The following is a 10767-nucleotide window of genomic DNA, read 5'->3' on the forward strand; positions in this document are numbered from 1 at the left end:
TCTTCATTGCTGGAATTCATTATTGTTAAATTTGTACTAGGGCATTCACACTCATACATGTTTTTACAAGTTAGATGTACTGTTGGATGAAGGCACCACCAGTATCATCAGCCAAGCAATCCCTGAAGACGACTCCCAGACAACTGACTTTGATCGATGGATTCACTCTAACATCGGTGAAAATTCATCCAATTCTTATAACCAAGTATAGATTTGCTGCACATCCAAACACTTTCCGTTGATTTTTTGACGAACTTTATTAACGCTAGATATTCTCACTCCACACTTCAAAAATTTGTATCACCATTGCAGCCAGACTCTACATTATTGACAACATTAGATGTTCTTCACCGTTGCAGATGTTCATATTGTCATTACTAATGCTTTCTTTTACTAATATCTGTCAGTACCAGTCACGACTCATATTGCAGCAGCTCTGTTTTATTGCATTCATACCATCCAATTCAGTAATCTTGTAGAACATAAAGTATTGTCTCGTATGATACTCCAAAGTAAACTTTAATAGATTGCATGATACGGCCTCAAATGCACTGGGGTGATCATTTGTCTATGGGGTGTACTGTCGATACTCTCATATCTCTTTGGCAGATGTTCCTGGCCCAGAGTCTGCATCATTTATCATGGGTATGTCTATATTATCTCTTGCTGGATCCTGCTGCTGATATGACCACCAGGGAATCTGAAGGAACTCTACCAAGGTCAGGCAGTGGAGGCTGACTTCAAGTGGCAAACTCAGTTCAGGAATATTGTTCGCTTCAAGGGGTCTTTTGGCATATGTAATGAAATCCACACTTGCAGTATACACTTCCTAATCCTCTGCTGACTCATAGGAAGACCAATTGATGATTTCCAACCCAGCTGCCCTGCAATACATACTTGCAAAGTCAGGTTATCAGTTTCCCAAACTGCATGATTGCTGCGCCCTCTCCCAGATGATGAATGGAAAGGGAATTTTCTCGGTGGATGGTAGGTCCCTAGCCACCAAATCAAAACATGGAATGTTAACTTTTGAAGGTGACAATCACAAACGACAATGCTCCCTGGATTTGGTGGACCAGAGTCCAAAGCCTTCTTGTTATTATTCAAGAACTGCACCAAGTCTGTAGGCATCAAAGTCACTTGATACTCTCAATGCCCATCAATAACTTAAATTTCTCACAGATGTCAACAACTTCCATGCTCGGACTTCAATCATGTCTAACTTTGAGGAAACGCCCTAGATTATCTTTCTTCTCTAAAATCATGGCATGCACACTGACACTCGATGTATCACCTCCAGTGCATCATTGGATGAATACCACTCTTGACAGGGATGCTTTCAAGAAGACTATCCCTGTTCTTGCCGCCAGAGTCCCTGCTTCCAAAACAGGATCCCTGTTAAAGTCTGATGTTATGAAAAAGTATGTGACTTCAGCTATCTGGAGATGACCTCTGATGTATTTCGAAGGTCCCTCATGGATTTGCCAAAAGTACACAGTGTTCTTCGGGACCCGCACAATGACCTTGAGAGGTTGATATTGCTGAATGTATCTGAGGATGGTACCGTGTAGCATTTCTCTATCAAATACCACATGCTTTTCTGATGCTCCATCCGCAAGTCAGCTGCCCTCACGACTGAGGTTCACAATTTCCTGCAAGAACAGTCTGCTATGCTGGTTACACACAACCTAGACTTGACTTATGACCACTGGACAGCTGGTACGAACTGCGCAGTTCCTCATGTCAATGGTGATCAATTATGTCTAGATGAAATATTACAGTCGATATTGCCTGAAGAGCTTTGCAAGGGCTCTCCATTGGGGTTTGCAATCACCGGCCACCTAGGTGAGTGTAGTGACATCCACATTTGATTGTCACTGATAAGTCCTTCAGCTCACATGAATCTCAATAAAGAATATCTACCCTATAAACACATCATTGGTCAGATCGTTCTGGATGAAAGTATTGGCTTCTCCGATTCTGATCATCCGACTGATACCATTTACTACAGAAAAATCCTATGATCCAGACAGTTGTCAATAAATTAGACAGTATTGATACAAAGTACCGCTTCTTCAAAATGGAACTGCTTGCGGGAGAACCTAACTATGTCGTTGAACATGTAAGTCAAGTCATTCTATGGAAGAATAAGCTATTTAAGAAAATTACTAGTACCAGTCCAATTGCCATTTCACTTTTGACTTCACCCACATTTATTGTAATTCACGGCTCCACACAGAGCATGATCGGCTTGTCCAGCACTTCAAACCAACCGATGTCATTGCAGATGTATTTGCTGCTGTGGGTCCCTTCGCAATTCCTGCTGCCAAGAAGGGGTGCATGGTATTTGCGAACAATCTTAACCCTGAAAGTGCGAGATACTTGAGCAAGAATATCATTGACAATAAAGTGAGGCAATTCTTCCATTCGAAATGTGCCTCATTTTGACATTGTTTGGCAGGTCGCAAGTTTGGTCCATGCTAGCTGCGAGGATGGTCGTGATTTCATTAAAGAGGTTGTTGCCCATGTGATGGAACACCCTTTCCCTGCATATACCGGACTGAAACTCAGCAAGATGCAAGAAAAGGATGAGAAATGCAGGCTGCAACTAGCAAAACCCTCTCAGCCTGCTGCACTTGCACCGGTTGATCAGTCAACTGTGAAGGATCAGTCTCCTTGTCAAGCCAATCGACAGCTCCCATCAGATGTCTGACCAGATTCTCGAGTAAGTTTCATCATCGCTCATTGTTCTTCGCTGAACATTCTGCCATAGCCAAGCATATGAAACCCGAGCAGAATTCTCACGTCAGAGCATGTCTTTGGCTAATATCAATACACATATGACCAGTGTCATAAGTCAGTATTTCTGCGCAATTGCAATCACATGCTGACAATCAGCACAGGTACAATACCTGGCATCAACAATCTACCATGATCAAGAGCCAATGGCAGAGAGACTCTATCCTTGTATGTTTGACTCTGCATATTGAGCATATCAGTTTTCAGCCTCGCTCACCAGTGTTCAGTCCACAGACGTTTAGTGGCATTCCTTCTAAGCCTGAAGGAGTTCAAAGGGCACTCCTTATTGGTGTGCTGAAAGTAACCTTGCTAGTAAGGTGTACATGTAGAACGTGAAGAGACACTGTGTATTTGCAGAGGTGAACAAAGGACAAGATTGTGCTTAACCAGAGACAGTCTGCAAGGAGAAACAGTAATATAATCTTGTATCTATGTAACAGTATCAGCTGCAGTTCTACTAGAAGAAACTAATGCTAATGTTTGAATCCAAAGTAGATGGCATGAGTGCATATCAATATAGAGACTAGAATCAAGAAGGGGCTGGACATCAGAGAGAAAAGACTGAAGTTGAGTGTTTGTAAATGGACAACGGGACACAGGAACCTCAACATGGGATAGATTAGAATCAGGATGATTTGATACAAATGGATTAGTTGAATCACCATCCTCAGGATTATGAGTATTGTGATGAGCCAATAGACGCTGGTCATCCAAGTCGTTCCAGTCAATGCCATAGCTGGCAATATCTTCTACCTCCTGGTCCTCAGCCAACTCAATGAACACCCCTCAATGCCCATGCTCAATGATACCTTGGATGAACATGTCGTGGGGCGACCGATGGGGCTCACCATGACACCCAAGAACATGGTGATTCCATGAGGCTACCCACTGGCCTGCATCATCATTGATCAAAGGGAGGAATAGGAAATGAAGTAACCACAGGTGTGAGTCATTGTTCACATTGAGGTTGTTGTAGGCTTCAAGAGTCTGGAAAAATTCTTTCCACTTTTGCCCCAGGCCATTTGTCACATCCGCCCAAAGACGTTCAATACGGATGTTGTGAATGCTCCTGCAGATATAATTAGGATGGGCTAGCAGATGGAGAGCTTAATAATACTTACCTGCCCCATATGTATGAACTGCGCTCAATTCCACGTACTTCTTCCATTCGGGCAGCAACACATAAATTTTCTGTCCCATGGTCACCTCTCACTCAGCTTGGGTACCCATGGATCATAGCAATATCCTCGAATAAAGAAAGGACAGTCTCGGATCGATTGTTGTTGCTGACGCAGATTCCTAGAACATAATGAGAGAATCCATCAATGGAGCCATGGATGACTAGCTTCCAGTGGATGAGACCTGTGAGTAAATTAGTATTTTTACTACACTACTCATATATAACACACCATGCTGTCCGTCATGATGAACCAGGGCCATGGGGCCTGGGACAGAATAGCTACAATGTTGGATTCACCGTGGACCAAACATTGCAGGAGACGGACCAACAACTTGCAGATATGATGCTTCTATACGACTGCGAGGGATGTGGTAGCCAAGTTGCAAAAGGTAACCATCATGCATCCATTGTCCGAAGGACGGAAACTGCTGATGGAGTTCCAGTATCAATCCATCAAGTTCAGCATCGGAAATTGTGGAGAGATCACTCGAAGATCCTCAGTGGTATATTCAGTCGATAGTGCCATCAGGCTGCTGCTCGTCTACATATACTGGAGGTCCAGGAGTAGAAAGGTTGAATTCGAGTAGTCGACAACGTATGGTGCGGGGATGACATTGATAGAGTTCAGCGAGGTGCGTCCTCGATACCCTTCCTGACGAGAGTACAGCAAGATCAGATGGGAGGATGTGAATGCTGGGTCTTCCGACGACACCAGTATGAGCATGACTTCCTAGGTTGACAGGGCTGGCATCTGGTGGATCAGATGATATTGTCATAGCAATATTGAGCTCTTGAATCATGCGATCCACACTGGCTTAAATTACATGTCTTTCAGCAGGTGGGATGATGTTCAAATGCTGAGATAGCAATCAGATCGCGTCTCAAGTACTAATGATACCACAAGTAAACACCTGTTCAATAGCTTCGAGAAATTGAAGGCAGACAGCCTTTTGAGCATTCAAGCAACCCATATCACCGAGCTGTGTTCTGAGTGTGACGTGGACCCTCTCGCCCAGTTGCATGAAAGAATCATAGATGTTCGTTAGTTGAATTGCCTCGGGCATGGCCCTCAGCAGCCAAAAGTCGAAAGCCAAAGTCGAAGTCAAAAACCCTTTCATTTCCAGTTTTGACTTTGACTTTGGCTTTTGGCTTTTGGCTTTCACTTTTGGCTTTTGACTTCGACTTTGGCTTTCGACTTTTGGCTGCTGAGGGCCATGCCCGAGGCAATTCAACTAACGAACATCTATGATTCTTTCATGCAACTGGGCGAGAGGGTCCACGTCACACTCAGAACACAGCTCGGTGATATGGGTTGCTTGAATGCTCAAAAGGCTGTCTGCCTTCAATTTCTCGAAGCTATTGAACAGGTGTTTACTTGTGGTATCATTAGTACTTGAGACGCGATCTGATTGCTATCTCAGCATTTGAACATCATCCCACCTGCTGAAAGACATGTAATTTAAGCCAGTGTGGATCGCATGATTCAAGAGCTCAATATTGCTATGACAATATCATCTGATCCACCAGATGCCAGCCCTGTCAACCTAGGAAGTCATGCTCATACTGGTGTCGTCGGAAGACCCAGCATTCACATCCTCCCATCTGATCTTGCTGTACTCTCGTCAGGAAGGGTATCGAGGACGCACCTCGCTGAACTCTATCAATGTCATCCCCGCACCATACGTTGTCGACTACTCGAATTCAACCTTTCTACTCCTGGACCTCCAGTATATGTAGACGAGCAGCAGCCTGATGGCACTATCGACTGAATATACCACTGAGGATCTTCGAGTGATCTCTCCACAATTTCCGATGCTGAACTTGATGGATTGATACTGGAACTCCATCAGCAGTTTCCGTCCTTCGGACAATGGATGCATGATGGTTACCTTTTGCAACTTGGCTACCACATCCCTCGCAGTCGTATAGAAGCATCATATCTGCAAGTTGTTGGTCCGTCTCCTGCAATGTTTGGTCCACGGTGAATCCAACATTGTAGCTATTCTGTCCCAGGCCCCATGGCCCTGGTTCATCATGACGGACAGCATGGTGTGTTATATATGAGTAGTGTAGTAAAAATACTAATTTACTCACAGGTCTCATCCACTGGAAGCTAGTCATCCATGGCTCCATTGATGGATTCTCTCATTATGTTCTAGGAATCTGCGTCAGCAACAACAATCGATCCGAGACTGTCCTTTCTTTATTCGAGGATATTGCTATGATCCATGGGTACCCAAGCTGAGTGAGAGGTGACCATGGGACAGAAAATTTATGTGTTGCTGCCCGAATGGAAGAAGTACGTGGAATTGAGCGCAGTTCATACATATGGGGCAGGTAAGTATTATTAAGCTCTCCATCTGCTAGCCCATCCTAATTATATCTGCAGGAGCATTCACAACATCCGTATTGAACGTCTTTGGGCGGATGTGACAAATGGCCTGGGGCAAAAGTGGAAAGAATTTTTCCAGACTCTTGAAGCCTACAACAACCTCAATGTGAACAATGACTCACACCTGTGGTTACTTCATTTCCTATTCCTCCCTTTGATCAATGATGATGCAGGCCAGTGGGTAGCCTCATGGAATCACCATGTTCTTGGGTGTCATGGTGAGCCCCATCGGTCGCCCCACGACATGTTCATCCAAGGTATCATTGAGCATGGGCATTGAGGGGTGTTCATTGAGTTGGCTGAGGACCAGGAGGTAGAAGATATTGCCAGCTATGGCATTGACTGGAACGACTTGGATGACCAGCGTCTATTGGCTCATCACAATACTCATAATCCTGAGGATGGTGATTCAACTAATCCATTTGTATCAAATCATCCTGATTCTAATCTATCCCATGTTGAGGTTCCTGTGTCCCGTTGTCCATTTACAAACACTCAACTTCAGTCTTTTCTCTCTGATGTCCAGCCCCTTCTTGATTCTAGTCTCTATATTGATATGCACTCATGCCATCTACTTTGGATTCAAACATTAGCATTAGTTTCTTCTAGTAGAACTGCAGCTGATACTGTTACATAGATACAAGATTATATTACTGTTTCTCCTTGCAGACTGTCTCTGGTTAAGCACAATCTTGTCCTTTGTTCACCTCTGCAAATACACAGTGTCTCTTCACGTTCTACATGTACACCTTACTAGCAAGGTTACTTTCAGCACACCAATAAGGAGTGCCCTTTGAACTCCTTCAGGCTTAGAAGGAATGCCACTAAACGTCTGTGGACTGAACACTGGTGAGCGAGGCTGAAAACTGATATGCTCAATATGCAGAGTCAAACATACAAGGATAGAGTCTCTCTGCCATTGGCTCTTGATCATGGTAGATTGTTGATGCCAGGTATTGTACCTGTGCTGATTGTCAGCATGTGATTGCAATTGCGCAGAAATACTGACTTATGACACTGGTCATATGTGTATTGATATTAGCCAAAGACATGCTCTGACGTGAGAATTCTGCTCGGGTTTCATATGCTTGGCTATGGCAGAATGTTCAGCGAAGAACAATGAGCGATGATGAAACTTACTCGAGAATCTGGTCAGACATCTGATGGGAGCTGTCGATTGGCTTGACAAGGAGACTGATCCTTCACAGTTGACTGATCAACCGGTGCAAGTGCAGCAGGCTGAGAGGGTTTTGCTAGTTGCAGCCTGCATTTCTCATCCTTTTCTTGCATCTTGCTGAGTTTCAGTCCGGTATATGCAGGGAAAGGGTGTTCCATCACATGGGCAACAACCTCTTTAATGAAATCACGACCATCCTCGCAGCTAGCATGGACCAAACTTGCGACCTGCCAAACAATGTCAAAATGAGGCACATTTCGAATGGAAGAATTGCCTCACTTTATTGTCAATGATATTCTTGCTCAAGTATCTCGCACTTTCAGGGTTAAGATTGTTCGCAAATACCATGCACCCCTTCTTGGCAGCAGGAATTGCGAAGGGACCCACAGCAGCAAATACATCTGCAATGACATCGGTTGGTTTGAAGTGCTGGACAAGCCGATCATGCTCTGTGTGGAGCCGTGAATTACAATAAATGTGGGTGAAGTCAAAAGTGAAATGGCAATTGGACTGGTACTAGTAATTTTCTTAAATAGCTTATTCTTCCATAGAATGACTTGACTTACATGTTCAACGACATAGTTAGGTTCTCCCGCAAGCAGTTCCATTTTGAAGAAGCGGTACTTTGTATCAATACTGTCTAATTTATTGACAACTGTCTGGATCATAGGATTTTTCTGTAGTAAATGGTATCAGTCGGATGATCAGAATCGGAGAAGCCAATACTTTCATCCAGAACGATCTGACCAATGATGTGTTTATAGGGTAGATATTCTTTATTGAGATTCATGTGAGCTGAAGGACTTATCAGTGACAATCAAATGTGGATGTCACTACACTCACCTAGGTGGCCGGTGATTGCAAACCCCAATGGAGAGCCCTTGCAAAGCTCTTCAGGCAATATCGACTGTAATATTTCATCTAGACATAATTGATCACCATTGACATGAGGAACTGCGCAGTTCGTACCAGCTGTCCAGTGGTCATAAGTCAAGTCTAGGTTGTGTGTAACCAGCATAGCAGACTGTTCTTGCAGGAAATTGTGAACCTCAGTCGTGAGGGCAGCTGACTTGCGGATGGAGCATCAGAAAAGCATGTGGTATTTGATAGAGAAATGCTACACGGTACCATCCTCAGATACATTCAGCAATATCAACCTCTCAAGGTCATTGTGCGGGTCCCGAAGAACACTGTGTACTTTTGGCAAATCCATGAGGGACCTTCGAAATACATCAGAGGTCATCTCCAGATAGCTGAAGTCACATACTTTTTCATAACATCAGACTTTAACAGGGATCCTGTTTTGGAAGCAGGGACTCTGGCGGCAAGAACAGGGATAGTCTTCTTGAAAGCATCCCTGTCAAGAGTGGTATTCATCCAATGATGCACTGGAGGTGATACATCGAGTGTCAGTGTGCATGCCATGATTTTAGAGAAGAAAGATAATCTAGGGCGTTTCCTCAAAGTTAGACATGATTGAAGTCCGAGCATGGAAGTTGTTGACATCTGTGAGAAATTTAAGTTATTGATGGGCATTGAGAGTATCAAGTGACTTTGATGCCTACAGACTTGGTGCAGTTCTTGAATAATAACAAGAAGGCTTTGGACTCTGGTCCACCAAATCCAGGGAGCATTGTCGTTTGTGATTGTCACCTTCAAAAGTTAACATTCCATGTTTTGATTTGGTGGCTAGGGACCTACCATCCACCGAGAAAATTCCCTTTCCATTCATCATCTGGGAGAGGGCGCAGCAATCATGCAGTTTGGGAAACTGATAACCTGACTTTGCAAGTATGTATTGCAGGGCAGCTGGGTTGGAAATCATCAATTGGTCTTCCTATGAGTCAGCAGAGGATTAGGAAGTGTATACTGCAAGTGTGGATTTCATTACATATGCCAAAAGACCCCTTGAAGCGAACAATATTCCTGAACTGAGTTTGCCACTTGAAGTCAGCCTCCACTGCCTGACCTTGGTAGAGTTCCTTCAGATTCCCTGGTGGTCATATCAGCAGCAGGATCCAGCAAGAGATAATATAGACATACCCATGATAAATGATGCAGACTCTGGGCCAGGAACATCTGCCAAAGAGATATGAGAGTATCGACAGTACACCCCATAGACAAATGATCACCCCAGTGCATTTGAGGCCGTATCATGCAATCTATTAAAGTTTACTTTGGAGTATCATACGAGACAATACTTTATGTTCTACAAGATTACTGAATTGGATGGTATGAATGCAATAAAACAGAGCTGCTGCAATATGAGTCGTGACTGGTACTGACAGATATTAGTAAAAGAAAGCATTAGTAATGACAATATGAACATCTGCAACGGTGAAGAACATCTAATGTTGTCAATAATGTAGAGTCTGGCTGCAATGGTGATACAAATTTTTGAAGTGTGGAGTGAGAATATCTAGCGTTAATAAAGTTCGTCAAAAAATCAACGGAAAGTGTTTGGATGTGCAGCAAATCTATACTTGGTTATAAGAATTGGATGAATTTTCACCGATGTTAGAGTGAATCCATCGATCAAAGTCAGTTGTCTGGGAGTCGTCTTCAGGGATTGCTTGGCTGATGATACTGGTGGTGCCTTCATCCAACAGTACATCTAACTTGTAAAAACATGTATGAGTGTGAATGCCCTAGTACAAATTTAACAATAATGAATTCCAGCAATGAAGATAAAACTTACAACAGCTGTTCCCCAGCTGTGTTCCCAATGCGAGTCAAACTTGATCTGTGCAGTGGATGTCAATGACTTGTTTGTTTTAGAATCTGGCTATGGATCACATACTTTGATGCATTGTGTTGGGTCAACCGGTAGGACTTCATGTGCAGTGGCACTGCGTAAAAACAAGCGTGACCTATATACAACACTGTTGCTGCTTGAACCCTCCTCAAAGAGCACGCTGCCATCAGTAGCATGAGGGGTTCCTCGACCACACAAGTAGCACTTCAAGTGCGTTATGAACTGTTCAGCCAATGTAATATAGTCCAGATTTGGATTGTATCCCTGCTGCAAAGGGAGGGAGTACTGGGTGATTGGCTCAGGGTGAATGATATTGATGACTTGCTGGGGGAGGTCAGAATGCGACCGGCGAACATTTCTTGCAGGATGGGCTGTGCAGAGCCATTTACATGAAAGTACTGATGACGAGATTAGAAATACTCCGAGCACAAACTGTTGACTCACATCACAGAATTTCATATCAG

General features: G+C 43.7%; 6 protein-coding genes across 6 annotated transcripts; 3 read left to right on the forward strand and 3 right to left on the reverse strand.

Annotated features, from left to right (window-relative positions):
* Window positions 1–563: 563 nt before the first annotated feature.
* Window positions 564–926, forward strand: BJ212DRAFT_1254277 (uncharacterized protein; the record flags this gene model as incomplete). Its single annotated transcript, XM_041329752.1, has 3 exons — window positions 564–645; window positions 696–797; window positions 856–926. Coding segments are annotated over 3 exons (255 nt in total), but the record flags the coding sequence as incomplete, so codon positions are not given.
* Window positions 927–1263: 337 nt separating this feature from the next.
* On the forward strand, window positions 1264–2713 carry BJ212DRAFT_1291323 (Met-10+ like-protein-domain-containing protein; the record flags this gene model as incomplete). Its single annotated transcript, XM_041332108.1, has 8 exons — window positions 1264–1421; window positions 1469–1560; window positions 1624–1719; window positions 1768–1845; window positions 1894–1949; window positions 2012–2122; window positions 2173–2409; window positions 2462–2713. 8 exons carry the CDS (start codon window positions 1264–1266, stop codon window positions 2711–2713), a joined length of 1080 nt encoding a protein of 359 aa, XP_041185221.1.
* A 515-nt stretch (window positions 2714–3228) lies between these two features.
* On the reverse strand, window positions 3229–3564 carry BJ212DRAFT_1291330 (uncharacterized protein; the record flags this gene model as incomplete). The annotated part of the gene is made up of 1 exon (XM_041332109.1): window positions 3229–3564. A coding segment is annotated over one exon (336 nt), but the record flags the coding sequence as incomplete, so codon positions are not given.
* A 2705-nt stretch (window positions 3565–6269) lies between these two features.
* Window positions 6270–7008, forward strand: BJ212DRAFT_1450763 (uncharacterized protein; the record flags this gene model as incomplete). Its single annotated transcript, XM_041338820.1, has 3 exons — window positions 6270–6316; window positions 6369–6628; window positions 6653–7008. 3 exons carry the CDS (start codon window positions 6270–6272, stop codon window positions 7006–7008), a joined length of 663 nt encoding a protein of 220 aa, XP_041185223.1.
* A 515-nt stretch (window positions 7009–7523) lies between these two features.
* Window positions 7524–8973, reverse strand: BJ212DRAFT_1291322 (Met-10+ like-protein-domain-containing protein; the record flags this gene model as incomplete). Its single annotated transcript, XM_041332107.1, has 8 exons — window positions 7524–7775; window positions 7828–8064; window positions 8115–8225; window positions 8288–8343; window positions 8392–8469; window positions 8518–8613; window positions 8677–8768; window positions 8816–8973. 8 exons carry the CDS (start codon window positions 8971–8973, stop codon window positions 7524–7526), a joined length of 1080 nt encoding a protein of 359 aa, XP_041185224.1.
* Window positions 8974–9310: 337 nt separating this feature from the next.
* BJ212DRAFT_1248719 (uncharacterized protein) lies at window positions 9311–9673 on the reverse strand (the record flags this gene model as incomplete). The annotated part of the gene is made up of 3 exons (XM_041329690.1): window positions 9311–9381; window positions 9440–9541; window positions 9592–9673. Coding segments are annotated over 3 exons (255 nt in total), but the record flags the coding sequence as incomplete, so codon positions are not given.
* Window positions 9674–10767: the final 1094 nt, after the last annotated feature.

This window comes from Suillus subaureus (assembly GCF_016647635.1).
Source record: "Suillus subaureus strain MN1 chromosome Unknown BJ212scaffold_323, whole genome shotgun sequence".
In the NCBI taxonomy this organism is placed as follows: domain Eukaryota; kingdom Fungi; phylum Basidiomycota; class Agaricomycetes; order Boletales; family Suillaceae; genus Suillus; species Suillus subaureus.